At 37.9% G+C, this 24,288-nt stretch overlaps 1 protein-coding gene across 1 annotated transcript in view; it reads right to left on the minus strand.

Annotated features, from left to right (window-relative positions):
* Positions 1–4,316: 4,316 nt before the first annotated feature.
* LOC132546518 (tudor domain-containing protein 7B-like) overlaps positions 4,317–24,288 on the minus strand; it is a 49,698-nt gene continuing 29,726 nt past the window's right edge. Inside the window, exons 14-26 of the mRNA XM_060210239.1 lie at positions 23,089–23,206; positions 21,603–21,713; positions 21,239–21,379; positions 19,614–19,701; positions 18,424–18,549; positions 17,039–17,142; positions 16,649–16,795; positions 15,283–15,381; positions 13,878–13,990; positions 12,033–12,960; positions 6,164–6,247; positions 5,445–5,664; positions 4,317–5,002 (exon numbers count right to left, since the gene is read on the minus strand). Coding sequence (XP_060066222.1) covers positions 4,791–5,002; positions 5,445–5,664; positions 6,164–6,247; positions 12,033–12,960; positions 13,878–13,990; positions 15,283–15,381; positions 16,649–16,795; positions 17,039–17,142; positions 18,424–18,549; positions 19,614–19,701; positions 21,239–21,379; positions 21,603–21,713; positions 23,089–23,206 — 2,491 coding nt within the window. The 3' untranslated portion in view covers positions 4,317–4,790. The remainder of the gene's footprint in view (positions 5,003–5,444; positions 5,665–6,163; positions 6,248–12,032; positions 12,961–13,877; positions 13,991–15,282; positions 15,382–16,648; positions 16,796–17,038; positions 17,143–18,423; positions 18,550–19,613; positions 19,702–21,238; positions 21,380–21,602; positions 21,714–23,088; positions 23,207–24,288) is intronic.

The raw sequence follows: 24,288 nt of genomic DNA on the forward strand, positions 1-24,288 counted from the left end.
CGAAATAACTAGAAGGGATGAAAAGTACTTATTTAAGAGATGTCATTATAATAGTAAGAATATTTGTTCTATTTTTGTTGATCAATAGTCGACTTTATAGATTCTATGGTATTTTCTCAGACAACTGTCACTTCTGACACAAGATGGCATGATGCATAGGAGAAAAAATAAAAATGTGTTTATAAACATATAAAATATTTACACAAATAGAAAAGATCAGGAAGAATAAGACTAGTTGTTCTTGAAGGGTAAACGTATGCTGGTTCGCCGACGAAACACGCCACGTAAATGACAAATGGAAACAATGTCAGGTTCTCAAAATGCGAACAATTAAACCACGAGGAAAACTACATCACACAAATGTTTATAATTCAATGTCGTGAAAAGAAATAGAATATGTTCCAATAAGATCATGATCATCATAAAAAAATGTTGTCATTCACAAGACTAAAAAGCCTCAAAGAGATAGAGGTAGATAAAGAAAACCCACCCCCAAAACACACATACACACACACACACACGCACGCACGCACGCACGCACGCACACACACACACACACACACACACACGATACTCTCTGTACAATTCTATTTAGTTTTGGTTCCTTAAAATGACATTCTTCATGCAAACGGTAGCCATATGTTACACTGTTATTTGTAATTTGTTTCCTTAAAGAGTATCATAATTATTGATGTGCCTACCGGTTGTGAATTTATCATTGATAAATATATCATACATATTATGTGTAGAATTTACACATTTTGTAATTTCAAAAACTTCTTGGTACTTTGACAGTCATCATGCTTTTTTTTTCTTATATATTTTTTATTTTTTTTTATATATATCTTTATTTTCAACTGCTCTATTGGTTTGTTCAATAACATTTGATTTTTGCATTCTCAATGCCTGTCATTTCTTTTATTACACATTTCAAATTGCTACAAAAGATAGTTGTGCACAACATTTTCAACTTTATGTCAAACATTGTTGCGTTTCATCCATACTAAGCATGTGGAATAAGAAATATTGTCTCAGTCCCGAACACTGTCTAATTTTGTGAATTTTGGTGAGTTTTATCCCTGTTATGATAGATATATCTTGTTTTGTTTTCTGGAGTTGGATTTTTCTTTTACCATTTTCACTCTCTTTAGCTCTGGCGCTAATGGGTAATCGGAATGCGCTTCGTGGAATTCAAGCGGAAACTCCAGATACTATAAATCTACCTCTAGCACGTAACCGAGGTATCTACTTTTGAAAAAAACTGTCAGATTCCTCTACATTTTTTTGCGAAAATCTTCCAAGGGTAACGATTCTATCACCGATGTTAATACAGATTATTACAATATGTATATATAATGAGCGGGTTTGGTTTTGGCGTTTTAAGTATTTATGAAATGTTAGCTTATCCTGCTGCGAACATCGCCCAAAAGATACATGTCATGATTTTAAGTGATGCGCGTTAGTTTGTCTTTTGGTTTTGTTGATATATACCTTGTTCTCGTTTGTAAACGTGCCATTACTTACTTGGATCGGCTAGGGTTTATAAAACGGTTATCGTCGATGAAGCAAAAGACGCTTACACTTTCGGAGAACCTGGTTCTATTCTGCTTGTACTTTTTAGGAGTCTTCATGAAGATCTTTCTGTTTTGCATACGTTGCCCTATTTTTATTGAATTTGATTTTGCTTATTTCCTTTTATTTTTTTTTATAGATATAGTCATTTTCAACATAAGAACCTGATATGTGAGACTGTAAAATCATTCTTTAAATGAGAGTTGTTTTTCACTTTTCTTTTACTTACAAATGCATTAATCACAAATGTAATGCCCCTTTTATATTTCGACCGGACCATCCCTATATTTTATCTATTGAACTGAAACCCTCTGTTGAAAAACAAAAATACAAATTATTATTTAATGTGTATTTGTCTAAATATGATGACTCTAACAGGTCTTGATATTTTATTCATTCTCTGGGTAGTGAAGGTGTCCTTGGACAAGACACTTGACTATACTTACCATTCAGCTATGCGACAGGCTTTCCGTATGTTGTTTAATGAGGCAGTCACCAACTACTAAAGGAAGACCATGCCTTGAAATAGACAAATGATGCTGGATAAAGTATGATGTTGCTGGTTGCGATATAAGTACAACACGGATATATTTTTCACGGTTAAGTAACTGATGAACCCATAGGTTTTTAAAAATGTACAAGCTGTTTTAAAAAAATATGTTTGAGGTATATCTGTTCCAGTTTTTGTTCATTTTCAACAAATAGCCTGTGTGACAATCATAATCTGTGTGTGATATTTATCATTCATAACAAATGTGTGTATGACAATAGTATAGAAAAATACCTAATATTAGCATTTTGATATTTATTTAATAGGTAGTAAACTATTACACACATATCAACCAAATAACTCAACTCCTGTTTACCACTGTAAGGAGCGCTAGCTGTCCATCATTGTCATATGTTTGTAAACGTGACATCACTTACTTGAATTGCCACAGATTTTTCATGGCAGGCTCGAAGAAGACGCTACCCTCTACGAAACACCTGGTCTTTTTCTCTGTGTACGTTGCGATCTGTGTAAATCTTTCTTTTCTTTATATTTTGTCCTTGTTTTATCAAATAAGGATTCCGTTCACAGTGTTTCCTTTATATTCTGTTTTTATTATTCTTATCCATATTATATGTTTCCTTTATCAGCAAAGATGAAATTCACAATCGTAAAGGTTTTCGTTTAAAAAGTAAAGATAGGCTTGTCTTTGGAATAAATATATTGTATAAGGATATAAAGTCTAACTTAATGACGTCGAAAAAAACATGTTAAGGAAAATACCGACAAAACATATTATAATCTATAAATAGATAAGTATATAATAAAAAATGCGCAATTGAAACACAAAGCAAGACGTTTTCTTTCCCATGAATAAATTGTACATTCAGCTCCGCTTCGTACACCTGTACTGTCCATTGATAGCCTAATCGATTCACTCTTTTCATCTTTAACCAATGCTTTATTCTCCTATGTTAAAAACATTACCACACGATCTGTTCTAAATATAGAACTTGGGTAAATTTCACAGTAATTGCTGTTTATTTCAAGAGGAACCACTTAAATAATTGAACTCGAGAAGCTATACGGCATGTGGACAAACGAATAATAAATAATATAAGTTATGTAACAGCTACAAGGTTACGACCAAAGGCAGAGACTGGTGGTCCACTAAGGAATAAAACAACTGCGAGGTTAGGGTGTATGATACAGTATAAAATACACTCTTGGACGGACATCATATCAGTCACAAGGTTATGGCCAAATTTTGATTACTCATATTCGAAACTATATATATTTTTTTGCCTTTAGCTGTTGAATTATCTCTCAACAGTTTTCTAAGTTCCTTTTATCTTTATAAAACGAATTTCTTCGAAAAACAAAGCTAATTATATTGTTCAAAACATCGTTATAACATTTCTGGTCATAAAGCTAATTTACATTTGGGATTTATTTTCGTTGAATTCGTGATATCTCTGGAACCGCAAAATTATATGTCCAGAAATAAGACAAATGTTGACATGAAATATAATTGTTTTGTGAGCGAGATTTATTCATGAAATCAAGTGCCAACAATAACGGGGTGCTTTTTTTTCTTTGAAAACCATGAAATTTGAGCCCGATGAAAACATATGAATAAACAGTTCGTAAAACATGTTATAATCATGGTTGTTTCTGATCCAATGCCCATGTTTGACCAGTATTTTGTTATTTACCATGGGACTCTGATATATAAGGGATTAGGACTTTAATCATTTTTTTCCAATCATAAAAAGCACCTGCACTATATCAATGAAGTATATTCAGGTTTAAACCTGGTTTTAAATGTTAAGTCAATTTCTGATGTTGGATATACAAACAAATACAATATCTATATTCATTCATAAATAAACATCAATGGTAGTCTCCACACTCAATATAATCAATATTGACCTTTGACCCTGGATGTGGCCTCATTTGCCTGCTATTTCTTTGCTATCTACATCTTTAGGACTCACTAACATGAAATATGAAAGCTGTTTTAGTTTAGTATTTAAGAAGAGTTTTACAAATCTACGTTAACCATATAAATCTATGTTGACCTTTGACCCCCTTAGCACTGCCAAGGCCCTGGGATCAAATTTTAACAGATCTTTCTGGAACTAATTTAAAGAAAAAGGAGATGCCAGACAGCTGATGGACAACAGATGTTACACTACAGCATAAACTTACCATAGGTCTCCAGATTGGGTGGGCTATAAACAAACAACTGTCCTTATTTTAAAATGTATTTTTAATGACAACATAATACAAATCATGTAGCTTCCAAACGTAATGTACATACTTTTGCATAATAACAGAATGTATACGGTGATTCTGATGAGTATTTCATATAACAATACATAAATATGTAGCCATGCCACTTCATCATCAAAATCAAGATTACATTGAATCAACCGAGCTGTATCCAGTTATACTAGTTAAACACTATGGAAAGAACATTTGCAAAAATACAAGCAAAGCAGTTATCAGGGACTACTCCAGCAAGGGAAATAACTCTCTTCACTTTAAAGAAACAAAAGCAAAATTGGATTTTTTTTTCTCCATTTTAGGTAAGCAATATGGCACTGAATTTTTTTTTAAAATAAAGTGTCGTGGCAAGTTGCCTGCAATTTTTCCGAGAGTAAATTGGGTTCACATTCATGCTTTCGTTTTTCATACTGCTATGTGTATTCAGATAAATTCTGAGTCAGGAAGGTTCCGCGAATCCGAACTCAATCAACACATCCTCAATACAAATATCTATGTTCTCATCAGAAGTGTCCACAAGTGAAAGGGAGACAACTCTCTTGTCATCAATCCCTCTTACTAGTCCAACCAAGTTTCTGCCCTCTGTCAGCTCCTTCATTTTGAAGATTGCTCCCTCGGTCCAGAACCCAGTATGTTTGGCTGGACGAATTGCTACAATACACCATCAATTGTCAATTGTACAACAATATATCAACAGATTCTTATATTCAATAATTTTTTTTTGCAGGAAGAGATACAATTTAAGATGGGTAATTACATTAGTTCAAAACATGCTATGGTGCCTTAAAGACAGCTGTTCCTTGAAGAATACCATTAAAAGGCAAAGGAGGGTAATTGCACCTTCCATCGTCCTTGATGAAAAAGTCCTAATCCTTTTTTTTTGTCCTGTGAGATCTTTCAATCCGCTATAGTACAACATCCATGGAGATAGTTTCAAAGATCAAAATTGAAAATTAGCCTCAAATTTAAATACAACTACCATAATAACCAAAGGAATTTTACATCTGACAGTGAGTTGATAAAATATTGTATACGCAAGAATTTATTTTGGAGCTAAATTGTGCAAATTAAAAGCAGATAATGGATAACCTACTATCAAGTTTAGCTTTGAATGCCTGGAAGGGTAGTGACCAGAACTTCAGAGGAAGGGGTAGTAGTTCACTGGTATCCACAACATTGAACTCTCCCAGGTCTGGGAAGTACACCGAAAACAGTTCTGGCCCCACAGCTTGACGAACCATTGTGCGATACCAACATTCTTCCTGCTGGCCAGCATATAGATGTCCAAGCTTCACTTCCTCCTCAGACAGCCTCTATAACATACCATGATAGCCAAAATTGTACATAAACTTTAAATGCTGCATCTCTCTGTGATATGCATTGACCGAAAAGTGTCATTTAAAATATTTGAGAAATCAAATTCCAGAACTTTCTGACATTAAATTCAAGGACTTTTCAGGAACAGCAATTTGTTCAGTTCATGGCTTAAGATATATAAATTCAATCTATGGCAAATCTTAAGAGATTTCAGTTTTGTTTTTGTTATTTTTATTTCTGAATATGATTTCAGTAAGAGCAATGCAACATGAGTTTTATTACTAAAGTAACAATATGATCAAATGTCAGTATACTAATCTTAATAGTTCTAAAAAAAATTATTGCATGGTGCATTCAGTTAATATGAAGAATTTGTAGAAAGTAATGTGATGAAATGTTAATGAAAAAAAAAAAATAAACAACTTGTTTCACCTTTGACTTTACTCAAACAGAATTCAGAAAGCCTCCTAAAGTGAAAATTTTATCAATTTTTACCTGCTGTGATTGTGTTTCTGACATGTAGTCGTTCAACTCCTGATGAAGTCTCTGTATGTCAGACATAGTGTCAAAAGGCGTTATCTGAAAATAAAAAAATGAAAGGTGTCACAAAACAGTCACTGTAATGTATCCTGTCACTGGATAATGTCTTTGACACACAGGATATGTCTCTAATGAAATGCGTTTATGTATCATATACCTGACTTTCTGAATAATGGGATACCAATTGGGTTATGCTTGGCACTATATCATGTGGATTATTTATATTTAGTCATTAAAGACCACAAAAAACTTAAATATGTTTACAGTGAATCAAAATCATGGAAAATGAATGTTATTGCTGTATTGGTAACAATGAAATTAAAATTTGTGGACATCCCAGGGCTCTCGATCTGCCAGATTTGGGGCCGAACCCCAATGCAAAATACTATCTTTTTTTCCCTATTTAGACCCCAAGTTTTCCCAATTCTAAGGAAAACACCATTATTTTTCCCAATTCTAAGGGCCCCGGGCCCCAGTCCCAAAATGGGGTGTGAGAGCCCTGCATCCACAAAACATAAACTCCATGAAATCAACCAATGTACAGTATCTCATATATAATTGTGTAACAATTCCATGTTTTGTTTAGAAAAGATATTAAGTAAAGGTCAAGAAAATATAAATGAATTCAACAAAAACCACTTTGTTAATTTTTTGTTGGAATTGTTAATACTAAACTCAAGCATTAGTGGGAAATTGTGTAAACAATTAAAACATAACAAAAAAACTAAAAAAAAAAATCTCGTTTTATCTGCTCCAGTTGTAGATGTGTTCCTGTGGCAAAGGAATAAGCAGCTGAAACTTTTAAGGCCAAAGAAAAAAATATCTGTTTCATGTTTCCTTAATATTCTTTGTAAGTAAACAGAGTACCAATATTACAGTTTTATGATCATGATAGCCTAAACTGTTGACTCTTTTGTCCCATCTATGTCACATAGTGCAGCTAAGGGAATAAGTTACATCTTTCTGGCTTAAGGTATTCATGACTCACTTTGGTAGTTGAGCATTGATGTGTGAAGATCAAAATTTCAATCCCATATAGGAAGCAGCCTTTTTCATATTTTTTATTGTTAATTTTTCTTTCCAATTTCATGTGCTCATTTCCAAATACAATGTATTTGATAACAATATGTAAAACTAATCCATAGATGTGATTTACATGGACAAATCTTTAGAAAAAACCTTACAAATGCTCCAGGATAGTGACACAGCTTATAATAGATATGGTACTGTTCCTTTAAACTATGTTTGTTAAATTTTCCAGGTATCAACAGAAGACACAGTAGAAACCTATAGATAAAAGACTGGAGTAGCAAGAAACACATTTCATTTTCAAGTTGGCCTTGTTTTTTAAATAAGTACACATCAAAACAGAACAAAATTCAACACAAGAACTGAACAGAATGAATCCATCTCCATACATCTTATATCCTGGAATCGACTGAATGAATGTATAAATTCTGAAATGTTGTCATGCATCTCCGGTGCCTTCACACACTTCTCATGTTCTATTGTGTATACTGCCATTCTGGAGTGATTACTTTATCAGTATTAACAAGATGGTTTCCAGGAAATCTGAACAACTTAATGCAATGTTTAGATTATTTCCTAATAACTAGTGATGGGAAAATAATTTGATATAATCAATTATTAGATGGTTAAACCTCATTTGATGTGATGAATAATTGTATTTATTAACAATCGATCATTGGTACCTCAATATTTTCTTCCCTTTTAACGAAAACAAAATTCATATTGATATGCACAATAAAGACGCCAATTGTCAATGATATACATTCTTATGCAAATTCTAGGTGAGTGAGGTATTTATGGTTTAAGTTATCAGAAAAGAAAACATCACTGCAACAGTGAATTCATTCACTTTTTATGAATATTGAACACACAGCCAATTAATTATGTAATCAATTAACAACACTGAATAATCTATCCAACTTTAACTGATAATTGATTATGGATCTTAACTAATTTCCCATCACTACTAATAATCAATTTCCAGTGTTTCAAAGCCTGTTATCTGACATTATAATCCTGTAGATGTGAAGACAGATGTATGGAGATGTTGATACTGTCCCAGCTGTTACTCACACACGAGTCTGACAGGGGCGGTTGATAAGTAAACACCACCTGGACACAACCAATCAACTTTGAATTTTCTCATTACACCTTGATTTAGCAATGTACCATCCATACATGCCTATAACCCTAATATGCAAATTCTAAAATTATTTTTCAAAATCTAAAATTATTTTTCAAAATCTAAAAAACTCCCATGAAAACCCTAATATCCATCTTTTCTTTCCATGAAATAAGGTTTTTCTAAACTAAAGACATTAAAAAATATTAATATGTCAGATATTACACAGAAAATCTCATCTGTCTCAATCAACCACATCATTATAAACATCAACATCTGAATAAAACATGGGGTTGATCAAACATAAAACATGCATCAAATCCAGTCAACAAATTAACCTTCTTTAGTTAGAATCTGTAGTATCATCAGTATCTTCATTTTTGAAGTTTGGTTGATGTGGGACTTCGTGTAACTAGAATGCTGTAATTTTCATTGACGTTCCCCTTAATCATTCATGGGAAAAATGTTTTACTAGAATACCATGAGACAAAACCTAGAGTCCTGGGGTGGGATAGATGTTTTACTGGAATACCACGAGACAAAACCTAGAGTCCTGGGGTGGGATAGATGTTTTACTGGCCTGGGGTGGGATAAATGTTTTACTGGAATACCATGAGACAAAACCTAGAGTCCTGGGGTGGGATAGATGTTTTACTGGCCTGGGGTGGGATAGATGTTTTACTGGCCTGGGGTGGGATAGATGTTTTACTGGCCTGGGGTGGGATAAATGTTTTACTGGAATACCACGAGACAAAACCTAGAGTCCTGGGGTGGGATAGATGTTTTACTGGCCTGGGGTGGGATAGATGTTTTACTGGAATACCATGAGAAAAAACCTAGAGTCCTGGGGTGGGATAGATGTTTTACTGGCCTGGGGTGGGATAGATGTTTTACTGGAATACTATGAGACAAAACCTAGAGTCCTGGGGTGGGATAGATGTTTTACTGGAATACCATGAGACAAAACCTAGAGTCCTGGGGTGGGATAGATGTTTTACTGGAATACTATGAGACAAAACCTAGAGTCCTGGGGTGGGATAGATGTTTTACTGGAATACCATGAGACAAAACCTAGAGTCCTGGGGTGGGATAGATGTTTTACTGGCCTGGGGTGGGATAGATGTTTTACTGGAATACCATGAGACAAAACCTAGAGTCCTGGGGTGGGATAGATGTTTTACTGGCCTGGGATGGGATAGATGTTTTACTGGAATACTATGAGACAAAACCTAGAGTCCTGGGGTGGGATAGATGTTTTACTGGAATACCATGAGACAAAACCTAGAGTCCTGGGGTGGGATAGATGTTTTACTGGAATACTATGAGACAAAACCTAGAGTCCTGGGGTGGGATAGATGTTTTACTGGAATACCATGAGACAAAACCTAGAGTCCTGGGGTGGGATAGATGTTTTACTGGAATACCATGAGACAAAACCTAGAGTCCTGGGGTGGGATAGATGTTTTACTGGCCTGGGGTGGGATAGATGTTTTACTGGCCTGGGGTGGGATAGATGTTTTACTGGCCTGGGGTGGGATAGATGTTTTACTGGAATACCACGAGACAAAACCTAGAGTCCTGGGGTGGGATAGATGTTTTACTGGAATACCATGAGACAAAACCTAGAGTCCTGGGGTGGGATAGATGTTTTACTGGCCTGGGGTGGGATAGATGTTTTACTGGAATACCATGAGACAAAACCTAGAGTCCTGGGGTGGGATAGATGTTTTACTGGCCTGGGGTGGGATAGATGTTTTACTGGAATACCATGAGACAAAACCTAGAGTCCTGGGGTGGGATAAATGTTTAACTGGCCTGGGGTGGGATAGATGTTTTACTGGAATCTATACAAACCTGGAGTCCTGGGGTGGGATAGATGTTTTACTGGAATACCATGAGACAAAACCTAGAGTCCTGGGGTGGGATAGATGTTTTACTGGCCTGGGATGGGATAGATGTTTTACTGGAATACTATGAGACAAAACCTAGAGTCCTGGGGTGGGATAGATGTTTTACTGGAATACCATGAGACAAAACCTAGAGTCCTGGGGTGGGATAGATGTTTTACTGGAATACTATGGGACAAAACCTAGAGTCCTGGGGTTAGATGTTTTACTGGAATACCATGAGACAAAACCTAGAGTCCTGGGGTGGGATAGATGTTTTACTGGAATACCATGAGACAAAACCTAGAGTCCTGGGGTGGGATAGATGTTTTACTGGAATACCTGAGACAAAACCTAGAGTCCTGGGGTGGGATAGATGTTTTGAGACAAAACCTAGAGTCCTGGGGTGGGATAGATGTTTTACTGGAATACCATGAGACAAAACCTAGTGTCCTGGGGTGGGATAGATGTTTTACTGGAATACCTATGAGACAAAACCTAGAGTCCTGGGGTGGGACTGGCCTGGGGTGGGATAGATGTTTTACTGGCCTGGGGTGGGATAGATGTTTTACTGGAATACCACGAGACAAAACCTAGAGTCCTGGGGTGGGATAGATGTTTTACTGGCCTGGGATGGGATAGATGTTTTACTGGCCTGGGGTGGGATAGATGTTTTACTGGCCTGGGGTGGGGACTGGCCTGGGGTGGGATAGATGTTTACTGGCCTGGGGTGGGACAAAACTGGCCTGGGGTGGGATAGATGTTTTGGCCTGGGGTGGGATAGATGTTTTACTGGAATACTATGAGACAAAACCTACCACTGAGACAAAACCTAGAGTCCTGGGGTGGGATGTTTTACTGGATGTTTTAGTCCTGGCCTGGGGTGGGATAGATGTTTTACTGGCCTGGGGTGATGTTTTACTGGAATACCTGACAAAACCTAGGAGTTTTACTGGCCTGGATAGATGTTTTACTGGGATAGATGTTTTACTGGCCTGGTTTTACTGGCCTGGGATAGATGTTACTGGCCTGGGGTGGGAATGTTTACTGGCCTGGGGTGGGATAGAAACTGGCCTGGGGTGGGATAGATGTTTTACTGGCCTGGGGTGGGATAGATGTTTTACTGGCCTGGGGTGGGATAGATGTTTTACTGGAATACCACGAGACAAAACCTAGAGCCCTGGGGTGGGATAGATGTTTTACTGGCCTGGGGTGGGATAGATGTTTTACTGGCCTGGGGTGGGATAGATGTTTTACTGGCCTGGGGTGGGATAGATGTTTAACTGGCCTGGGGTGGGATAGATGTTTTACTGGCCTGGGGTGGGATAGATGTTTTACTGGCCTGGGGTGGGATAGATGTTTTACTGGCCTGGGGTGGGATAGATGTTTTACTGGAATACCATGAGACAAAAAATCCTGGGGTGGGATAAATGTTTAACTGGCCTGGGGTGGGATAGATGTTTTACTGGAATACCATGAGACAAAACCTAGAGTCCTGGGGTGGGATAAATGTTTAACTGGAATACCACGAGAGGTGGGATAAATGTTTTACTGGAATACCATGAGACAAAATCTAGAGTCCTGGGGTGGGATAAATGTTTTACTGGAATACCATGAGACAAAATCTAGAGTCCTGGGGTGGGATAGATGTTTTACAGGGATAGCCCTAATGAATACCACTTATCACAAGTACAAGCATCTAAAATCAAACATTGATGATAAAGAACATCATTATTCAAAAAGAAGATTTTCACACACTAGCTGTTTACAGAAGAAAAACACTTACAACAAAGTTTGCTGGATCAAACACTAATCCGACATGAATATCACAGAACTGTCCATTTTGAGGAAGAGTGTGACGCGGTGGTACTTTTCGACGATGGTAGGCCTCTTTGTCCCAAAGGTCTTCATCTGAGCCCTTAGCTGCTTGTTTTCCTGTCCCCCATGTGTACAAACTGCTAGGCTGTGCCTTTTCTACTAAGATGTCTCCACCTGACATACTGGTAACGTCATCAGTAACCACAATCTCCTCACCCATTACATTCCCACCCCCTGAAGCATTAGCATCGTCAGAAACAACTATCACAGACTTTTCATCAGCTGTTTTCTCAGTCACAGAAACACATTCAAAATCTTTGATTTCCACAGAATTCTGGTTTATATCTTCTGATTTTTCATCACTGATTTCTTCTCCTATCTCCTCCTCACTCTCTTCTGTCTCCCAAGAATCTGAAGATTTCTGCCTAACAAGGAGCTTGTCTTTGACTGATGCAGGGGTTTCAGATCGCACATTTGTAGAAGCGTATTGTTGGGCAGGTGTGAGCTTTTGTCCAACATACTCATTACCAGCTTTTTGTCCAGTTTCAAGTTTAGTGGCTAGGGTTGCATGATAACTAGACTCCGGTGACAGATGATGAGAATCTGGTTTCTCCTCTGGTCTGTTAGGAGAAGTCACACCATCAGAGGCGTCCGATAGAGAAGAAACACTACTACTCTTAGTGTCTACAGATTTATTTGAGAGTGAAGAATCAAGTGGGCGGTCTGCTGTGTCTGAGGGGCGGTCAAGCAGATTGGCTACACTACCCAAGGGGGAAGAATGACTCGTCAACAGTGAAGTCGCTGATGCTTCTTTGTAAGTCTTGGCGATCAGTTCATTGATGTTAACATCTTCCTGGCCGAAGGTGTCGAACAGTATCACAGATAGACATTCTTCCCTGAAAGGAAGAAAAGTTTGTTACAGAAACATAATACAGATTATCAAACAACCAGTTTACATATTAAGAGGGGGAAAAACCAGTGTGTTTTGAGGCAAATTATGGCTATATAATTGCAAATATCTGTTTTTCTGTGTTTCACTGTCTTAGCTACGACCAGTTATAGAAGTATTTGTATGAATAATGATACATTATTACATTATTTCAAAACACAGTAGTGTTAGAACCATTCCAACTCATACAGACTCACACAAGCAAACATATCTTAATCAAATGCTGATTCGTCTTCTGGAGTTAGGCAAAGCCAATTAAGGTCTTATCATTTTTGTGAAGGTGTTTGTTTTCAGCATTGGAGACTTGTAAGTTTACATCAAGATGGAAAAGGAAGTGAAAGACTTGATGAAGGCCATACTGCATAAGTTCAGCAACCTCCTGCACTAAGCAACAAACAACTCACCAGTCAGCTGGTTGATTCGACTAAAATTTACTTGTTTACTTTTCTTAAGCTTGTACTCGTACTGAATTTTTGATAGAAGTTGCAAACTTGTATCTAAAATGTTCCTATATTTTAAATCAATGCTATGATTTTTTTAATCTTGGTAAATGCATGTTTCCATTGTTTTAAATTTATCTTATGACGTTCACTCTAAGTATGTTTGCTTCTCTTATGTTGCGTTGTACATAATAATTGATTTCAAACAAAATGTACAATGCAATTAAAGTTAATTATACCTTATACAGTCTTAAGCAGTCTTCAATGAAACAGTGATGAATCAATAAGATACCGACTAACATATATGACCTTTACTCACCCCTCCTTTGAAAGGTTAGAACAAAATGACTATAATCACTATTCAAAATTCCCTTTTTATCAGGTTCTTACCTTTGTTAGTTAGTTTGTTTCATTTCTTCCTTACCTACTAACGACCTCTGCCACACAGGTTTTTCCAAGTGCAAAGTCAAACAGTGATTCCAACACAGTGATGTTTTCCGATACTTCTTCCAGGCCATACAGGGACACTTCTATAGCCTGGAACAAAGCCACGTACATGTCTTATCATGTCATTTTTTCTGCTTTGTTGAGTTACCGGGTGTGGTGAAGATTTTTTTTGTGGAGTTATTGGGTGTGATGAAGATTTGATTTGTGGAGTTACCGGGTGTGGTAAAGATTTGATTTGTGGAGTTACCGGGTGTGCTGAAGATTTGATTTGTGGAGTTACCGGGTGTGATGAAGATTTGATTTGTGGAGTTACCGGGTGTGGTAAAGATTTGATTTGTGGAGTTACCGGGTGTGCTGAAGATTTGATTTGTGGAGTTACCGGGTGTGGTGAAGATTTGATTTGTGGAGTTACCGGGTGTGGTGAAGATTTGATTTGTGGAGTTACCGGGTGTGGTAAAGATTTGATTTGTGGAGTTACCGGGTGTGGTAAAGATTTGATTTGTGGAGTTACCGGGTGTGCTGAAGATTTGATTTGTGGAGTTACCGGGTGTGGTGAGGATTTGATTTGTGGAGTTACCGGGTTGATTTGTGGAGTTACCGGGTGTGGTAAAGATTTGATTTGTGGAGTTACCGGGTGTGGTAAAGATTTGATTTTTGGAGTTACCGGGTGTGGTAAAGATTTGATTTGTGGAGTTACCTGGTGTGGTAAAGATTTGATTTGTGGAGTTACCGGGTGTGGTGAAGATTTGATTTGTGGAGTTACCGGGTGTGGTGAAGATTTGATTTGTGGAGTTACCGGGTGTGGTGAAGATTTGATTTGTGGAGTTACCGGGTGTGGTGAAGATTTGATTTGTGGAGTTACTGGGTGTGGTGAAGATTTGATTTGTGGAGTTACTGGGTGTGGTGAAGATTTGTGGAGTTACCGGGTGTGGTAAAGATTTGATTTGTGGAGTTACTGGGTGTGGTGAAGATTTGATTTGTGGAGTTACCGGGTGTGGTGAAGATTTGATTTGTGGAGTTACTGGGTGTGAAGATTTGATTTGTGGAGTTACCTGGTGTGGTGAAGATTTGATTTGTGGAGTTACCGGGTGTGGTGAAGATTTGATTTGTGGAGTTACCGGGTGTGGTAAAGATTTGATTTGTGGAGTTACTGGGTGTGGTAAAGATTTGATTTGTGGAGTTACTGGGTGTGGTGAAGATTTGATTTGTGGAGTTACTGGGTGTGGTGAAGATTTGATTTGTGGAGTTACTGGGTGTGGTGAAGATTTGATTTGTGGAGTTACTGGGTGTGGTGAAGATTTGATTTGTGGAGTTACCGGGTGTGGTGAAGATTTGATTTGTGGAGTTACCTGGTAGAGTAAAGATTTGTTTTGTGTAGTTACCTGGTAGGGTAAAGACTTATTGAGTTCAGGGTCCAGGAGTCGCAGTTGATCTGGAATCAACATATCAGTATCTCCATGGTCCAGGAAATGGCACTTGATCTACAAGATAAACTTACGTTAGTAAGGTGTATCCCCTTACTTGAGTGAAAACCATTTTTCTGTGAATTCATGCAAAGTAAAGTGTTAGAGCTGAAAGGACTATTTATAGTTACGTAAATGATTGTTAGTATCACATATTGATAAACCAAAATTTGATATGGATACAATAATAAACAAGAGTACTGCAAAGCGGAACAAAATACGCCCGTGAATATCCAAAACAGCAAAGGGGCATAACTCTTATTCAAATCATCTAATCAAAACCCCGTTCAGGAAAACACAATTTCATATCATGGTGATTAAGCCTACCAAGTTTCATAAAGATCGGCTGAAAAATGTAGGAGGAGATCTCCGGACAAATAAAAGTTCATGACGGATGCCAAACGCCGGACAGCGCCATACCATAATACGTCCGTCTTTCGACGGGCATATAAAAATTCAATGATATCTTTTTCTTCCCCCCCACCCCCCAACTGACACAATTTTTTTTTAAATTTCTTTTCTATGGTCATGTTTGGTGGTAAAAAGTGTTAACACAAAACAACTTTGGAGACATGACTAAGCATCATTTAATAACTATATTGTAATCATAAAAGACTGCAATATATTTATCATTTTTCCAAGACGCTGCTGAGTTACTACATGCAGGTTTCTTTCTTATATACTCAATTTTTCTTAAACTTCCTCTTTCTAATAACAGCAAAGACATGAAAATATTACTTTTTGAAAGATATTTCCATGCCATTTTTATTTATCACTGTAAAAAGTTCATAAAATTGGGAATTTTTCAATGCTACAAAAAGAATCAACAAGATTCATTAATTTTTGTTCAGGATTAATTTTCTTTGATTTCCTGGGTACTATTAAACCGCAAAGTGTTAAAATTAGAAGTGCATTTACCGAGCTATATGAATTCATCAAATAAAGTTTTAAAGGAAAACGTAACAGTTTTGGAAAAGTATGATCAAATTTTATCTTTTATTATTTTTGTGTTTTGTGTAGTTTGTTATTGTTAAATTTGAAAAAAAAACTTTGCTTCAGATTCTAGGAAAATCCATGTAGTCCTAGACCACAGAAAACCTTCATTAATCTAAAACAACAGAAAGAATGTTGGGACAAGATCTTTTAAGGGGAAGATTGTGTCCATTCTAAATACAAAAAAAAAAAAGATGATACTGTGTTCATTCTAAACGTGAAAACTATAACATGTATATCTCACAATTATCTACTATTCACATGTGGCAGATTCTGCTGTTACCTTACTCACCTTTCTACCCTCATTCTCAAGAACACGAACACGATGGAAAAGACCATCTACATAGGCAACAAAAACACACCCCTCTTCAATGGAACCATCCTCTGGTGCAGCATGGAAAGCTACTTCCAGTTTGGTTTCTAGTTCATCCAACTTCTCCTGTTTAATTAACAAAAAATTAAGTTCTCAAATTCTCTTCTCAGAATAAAACAAAAAATCATGGTTATCAGTGCATAAAATATTGGACAATCTTGTGAAAATCTATCCATGCCAAAAACATTTTTAAAATGGAAAATATTGTTTAACAAACATGTTTCCTTACCCTTGTAAAATGAATGCTACTTTTGCAGTAGATTTCCTGTTTATGGCCAAGTTCTGGTTTTAACAAAAACATGTACTTACGCTGAAATTGTCTCCCACAAGTCGCAATATTACAGAGTCTGTACTGGAGTTGACAAAAGATACATAAACATCCAACTGGCTGGTTTCTGGGATCATAATATCATCTGAAATAATCATCATCAAAAATACTAAAATTTGACCTTGAATTATCAAAATAGGCCATTGCTTCAAAAGTTGACACATTTATTGCTAACATGAAGTTATCAAGCATATTGCTGTTGTAATTTTCCAAAAATCCCTTAAAGAAAAATCGTTCACCAAATAGCTCTATGAAGATATATACACATTCACTGAAAAACAAAGATATATGAGTGATGACCAAGATTTCTTTCAACAGTATATTTTTATGGACCTCTCTAATTGGTCTTGAGGTGAAAGGTCACTTCAGATGGACCAATCAGTGAGCCAGTAATGTATTATCCCACACAATACAGGACACGGGCTTCCAACATTTTAAGTTGAATGTAATAAACATCCAAATGCGAACACTACAGGACTGCAATACTTAAGAAACTGTACATTAACATCCTGTGGCAGTTAAATTTCTTTGAAGATACCACAAGTTTCAGTCAGCTACTGCCATACAAGGCGTTTTCAAATTTCAGGTATGACCTAAGGTCTCTTCCTACTTAGCAAAATCAGGCAGGGTCGAAAGGTAAAATGTACAAAAAATCATCAATCAATCTCCCCTAAAAAAGCCATTACTAAAGCTCAGTTTCCAAAAGAAACATTTCTGTTTACCTTAGCATACGGATGTCTGAAGAACACTCTTAGAAACATTTGATGATAAACAAAACTAGTTACTAATGTTCTATACAAGGTTCAGCCTGGTCAGTGGTAACTCATCTGTGTCCTTGGTTCAGCCTGGTGAGTGTCTGAGACTGGTAACTCAACTGTGTCCTTGGTTCAGCCTGGTCAGTGTCTGAGACTGGTAACTCAACTGTGTCCTTGGTTCAGCCTGGTCAGTGTCTGAGACTGGTAACTCAACTGTGTCCTTGGTTCAGCCTGGTGAGTGTCCGAGACTGGTAACTCAACTGTGTCCTTGGTTCAGCCTGGTGAGTGTCTGAGACTGGTAACTCAACTGTGTCCTTGGTTCAGCCTGGTCAGTGTCTGAGACTGGTAACTCAACTGTGTCCTTGGTTCAGCCTGGTCAGTGTCTGAGACTGGTAACTCACCTGTGTGCAGCATTAAGTTAGAGCCTGGTCAAAGTAGGTAGGGGCCCAGACACTTACCTGGTTCCTTGCTAGTTTAAGCCAAGTAGGTGTAAGGGCCCGGACACTTACCTGGTTCCTTGCTAGTTTCAGCCTAGTAAGTGTAGGGGCCCGGACACTTACCTGGTTCCATGCTAGTTTAAGCCTAGTTAGTGTAGGGAACTGAAAACTTACCTGGTTCCATGCTAGGTTCAGCCTGGTCAATGCTGGCCAACACTCCTGACTCTATCATCATCTGATTAATGCTGACTGTCTTGTCTGGATCAGAGTAGAACAATTCCACTTCACAAACTCCATCCTCTGCAAAACCATAGTCACCAGAATAAGGCAAGTACTGATAACAGATTTTTTTTATATAACATCATGATTTTTTTGTTTTAGAAACAAATTTTGCTACTAAGCTTGGACTGAAGGCAACAAAACTTCCATCTACTACATGTATATAACATTATAGGTGGTTGTGTGGTGAGTGGTAACAAACTCAATTGTCAATTAGGGTGATCAAAGTTTGGTTTCCTCAGCAGATGTGAAGAAGTATGAAGACTTCTGGCCCACCATGAGGGTTTTTTGTGTGGGAACTCCAATAATTTGACTCCTCCCTAACTTCCACCCAGTCCAAAAGAGTGATTAATAAAAGTCAGAAAAAGAGGCCAAAGCACCTTACCAGCCATCTGATTATAAAAACCTGTATATATGATATAACAACAGGAACAGTCACCAAATGCTTAAAACAGTTCAATATATCTAAGCAGTAAAGGCAAAAATCATTCCTCATTCATTTCGGTTTCAGCTCACTGGTGCCAGTGGAATCGAGAAGTAGTTTTAAAAGTGTGTTTTTCAAGTTTGCAGCCATGATGGTCATATTGGATTTTGGACCAACCTCAAAACTTCTTTCATAAATGTTGTTGAATAAATCAAGTTTATTGTTTAAAGAGAACAAACCCTTGGCTGGTAGACAAGAGAATTTACAGTAAACAAGGAAATAGCGATATCAGTCATCTGCCAAATTCATTATATGTTCCCTAGTGTGCAAGATACTTTTCCATACTTCCTCTGAATGGCTTGTGACAACAAGGCATTTTTCCTACCCTCTGATTAAACAGAAAGTAAATACAGGTCAGTAAATGAAATGGAAAGAACAAATTCTGAAGAGAATGCTTTCAAGTTTTGGACTCTCTATCGTTGGTCTGATGTGTAAGCTGAACATTCGGAGATCATTTTTTTAACTCTCGGAGATCGCTTTTGACTGAATTTTGGATGAGCACATTATGCAAGTAGAAGCAATTTTTACCATTTTCAGCTCCAAAAAGTAGCAGCACACATTACGTATATGCGCACATTACATGGATTGTTTTGGTATTTACCTTTGAATCCATGTGTCACGGCAACAAGAGCCTCTTCCCGAGTTAGCTCAAGGAACTTCTGCTGAGACTCTGCAGACCAGTCTTCACCCTGTGATAATACATCATTACAGAGAGATATAAAGGAATGTTAAAAGACGGACAACAAGCAGATTACAGTCAACATTCTGTATTGTACTTGTAAGGGTGTGACACCAGGTACACTACAACATACAGCCTGCATTGTACTTGTAAGGGTGTGACACCAGGTACACAACATTCTACAGCCTGTATTGTACATGTAAGGGTGTGACAACAGGTACACTATAGTATACAGCCTGTATTTAACTTGTATGGGTGAGACACCAGGTACACTACAACATACAGCCTGTATTGTACTTGTAAGAGTGTGACACCAGGTACACTACAATATACAGCCTGTATTGTACTTGTAAGGGTGTGACACTAGGTACACTACAACATACAGCCTGTATTGTACTTGTAAGGGTGTGACACCAGTTACACAACATTCTACAGCCTGTATTGTACATGTAAGAGTGTGACAACAGGTACACTATAGTATACATCCTGTATTTTACTTGTATGGGTGAGACACCAGGTATACTACAGTACACAGCCTGTATTTTACTTGTAAGGGTGTGACACCAGGTACACTACAACATACAGCCTGTATTGTACTTGTAAGGGTGTGACACCAATTAGACTACAGTATACAGACTGTATTGTACTTGTAAGGGTGTGACACCAATTAGACTACAGTACACAGCCTGTATTGTACTTGTAAGGGTGTGACACCGGGTACACTACAACATACAGCCTGTATTGTACTTGTAAGGGCGTGACACCAATTAGACTACAGTATACAGCCTGTATTTTTCTTGTAAGGGTGTGACACCAGGTACACTACAACATACAGCCTGTATTGTACTTGTAAGGGTGTGACACCAGGTACACTACAATATACAACCTGTATTGTACTTGTAAGGGTGTGACACCAGGTACACTACAGCATACAGCCTGTATTGTACTTATAAGGGTGTGACACCAGGTACACTACAACATAGAGCCTGTATTGTACTTGTAAGGGTGTGACACCAGGTACACTACAACATACAGCCTGTATTGTACTTGTAAGGGTGTGACACCAATTAGACTACAGTATACAGCCTGTATTGTACTTGTAAGGGTGTGACACCAGGTACACTACAACATACAGCCTGTATTTTACTTGTAAGGGTGTGACACCAGGTACACTACAACATACAGCCTGTATTGTACTTGTAAGGGCGTGACACCAATTAGACTACAGTATACAGCCTGTATTGTACTTGTAAGGGTGTGACACCAGGTACACTACAACATACAGCCTGTATTGTACTTGTAAGGGTGTGACACCAATTAGACTACAGTACACAGCCTGTATTGTACTTGTAAGGGTGTGACACCAGGTACACTACAACATACAGCCTGCATTGTACTTGTATGGGTGTGACACCAGGTATACTACAGTACACAGCCTGTATTGTACTTGTAAGGGTGTGACACCAATTAGACTACAGTATACCCCCTGTATTGTACTTGTAAGGGTGTGACACCAGGTACACTACAGTATACAGCCTGCATTGTACCTTTAAGGGTTTGACTCCATGTAGACAACAGTATACAGCTTGGACTGGGAAGGAGGCTGACTTCTCACAGAGCCACTGCATTGAGCTGGGGAAACATTCTTCAGTGTTACCAAAATCAACATACAGCACTTCAACACCACACTGGAACATACAATTAGGAATCATCAGGTAACATATATATACTCTCAAATATCAACATTTAAATTCTTGGTTGTAATTCTGTATGCATAAAATTTCCATTTAACTTAATGTAACAAGTGCCCATAATTAAGATCTCTTCTCAACATTTTTGATCCAATGTGAAAGTGTGAAAGTGAAAGTTAATCTGTTGCTGGTAAACTGAAAGATAAACAGTTACACTCACTCCAATTTCATCCTTGGCAAGAACCTCTGCCCTGCTCCAGCTTCCATCAGTACTGTACATGGATGCACAGAATTGACCTGGGGACAGCTCTTGCCTTGTAGGTTTTGCCTTCTACAACAATCAGGTGTTCATCTGTTGATTTGATCAAGCTAGAATACATTCAAACTATTCCTTATAAATGTTCAACAATGTTATACTATATAAAAAAAACCTTTTGGTTTAACAACCAGACCAATAACGTAGAACTTGTCAATGGCATATTCTACTCTGGCAAGGATATTATGTCTGCACTTTACCTGGTCAGGGACCAAGACAGTCAAACATATTTAAACTTATCTTAAAATTGACATGGAAAGCTAGAAGATGGCCTTTCAGAGACGCAATATTAATATTGTTGGAGACCTAGGGGGTTTTAAGACTTAAGTTATTAAAATGTTGGAGACTTAGAGAGTTGAAAGACTCATTTTGTTAGAGGCCTTGGGAATTGTAAGACTTACCTTGTTAGAGGCCTGGGGAGTTGTAATAAGTTACCTTGATAGAGACCTGGGGAGTTGTAAGACTTATCTTGTTAGAGGCCTGGGGAGTTGTAAGACTTAGCTTGTTAGAGGCCTGGGGAGTTGTAAAACTATATTTGTAAGAGACCTGGGGAGTTGTAAGACTTACCTTGTTAGAGACCTGGGGAGTTGTAAGACTTACCTTGTTAGAGATCTGGGGAGTTGTAAGACTTACCTTGTTAGAGACCTGTGGAGTTGTAAGACTTACCTTGTTAGAGACCTGGGGTGTTGTAAAACTTACCTTGTTAGAGACCTGGAGAGTTGTAAGACTTAGCTTGTTACAGACCTGGGAAGTTGTCAGACTTACCTTGTTAGAGGCCTGGGGAGTTGTAAGACTTAGCTTGTTAGAGACCTGGGGAGTTGTAAGACTTAGCTTGTTAGAGGCCTTGGGAGTTGTAAGACTTACCTTGTTAGAGGCCTGGGGAGTTGTAAGACTTAGCTTGTTAGAGGCCTTGGGAGTTGTAAGACTTACCTTGTTAGAGGCCTGGGGAGTTGTAATAAGTTACCTTGATAGAGACCTGGGGAGTTGTAAGACTTACCTTGTTAGAGGCCTGGGGAGTTGTAAGACTTAGCTTGATAGAGGCCTGGGGAGTTGTAAAACTATATTTGTAAGAGACCTGGGGAGTTGTAAGACTTACCTTGTTAGAGACCTGGGGAGTTGTAAGACTTACCTTGATAGAGACCTGGGGAGTTGTAAAACTATATTTGTTAGAGGCCTGGAGTTGTAAGACCTACCTTGTTAAGAGACCAGGGGAGTTGTAAGACTTACCTTGTTAGAGACCTAGGGAGTTGTAAGACTTACCTTGTTAGAGGCCTGGAGTTGTAAGACCTACCTTGTTAAGAGACCTGGGGAGTTGTAAGACTTACCTTGTTAGAGACCTAGGGAGTTGTAAGACTAACCTTGTTAGAGACCTTGGGAGTTGAAAACTAACCTTGTCGGAGGCCTGAAGAGAGAGAAGTGTGGATATCTCATCTATAGGCGAATCCTCTCTCTGTACACAGAAGTAGCCGCAGTTGTGGAAAAATGTCACATACACAGTCACCTTCTCCCTACAATGAGCAACATCAGTATTAGTACCCAGCCACACCACATGGACAATATATTCCTGCTGTACACAACCACACAACATGGTCAATATATTCCTGATGTACACAACCACACAACATGGACAGTACATTCCTGATGTACACAACCACACAACATGGACAATATATTCCTGATGCACACAACCACACAACATGGTCAATATATTCCTGATGTACACAACATGGACAATATATTCCTGATATACCCAACTGCACAACATGGACAATATATTCCTGATGCACACAACCACACAACATGGACAATATATTCCTGATGTACCCAACCACACAACATGGTCAATATATTCCTGATGTACACAACATGGTCAGTATATTCCTGATGTACACAACCACACAACATGGTCAGTATATTCCTGATGTACACAACCACACAACGTGGTCAGTATATTCCTGATGTACACAACCACACAACGTGGTCAGTATATTCCTGATGTACACAACCACACAACATGGTCAGTATATTCCTGATGTACACAACCACACAACATGGTCAATATATTCCTGATGTACACAACATGGTCAGTATATTCCTGATGTACACAACCACACAACATGGTCAGTATATTCCTGATGTACACAACCACACAACATGGTCAATATATTCCTGATGTACACAACCATACAACATGGACAATATATTCCTGATGTACACAACATGGTCAATATATTCCTGATGTACACAACCACACAACATGGTCAATATATTCCTGATGTACACAACCACACAACATGGACAATATATTCCTGATGTACACAACATGGTCAATATATTCCTGATGCACACAACCACACAACATGGTCAATATATTCCTGATGCACACAACCACACAACATGGACAATATATTCCTGATGTACACAACCACACAACATGGACAATATATTCCTGATGTACACAACCACACAACATGGTCAATATATTCCTGATGTACACAACCACACAACATGGTCAATATATTCCTGATGTACACAACCACACAACATGGTCAGTATATTCCTGATGTTCACAACCACACAACATGGACAA

This window comes from Ylistrum balloti, unplaced genomic scaffold, assembly GCF_031769215.1.
Source record: "Ylistrum balloti isolate Yb309-2 unplaced genomic scaffold, AGI_CSIRO_Ybal_v1 Utg369606, whole genome shotgun sequence".
NCBI lineage: Eukaryota > Metazoa > Mollusca > Bivalvia > Pectinida > Pectinidae > Ylistrum > Ylistrum balloti.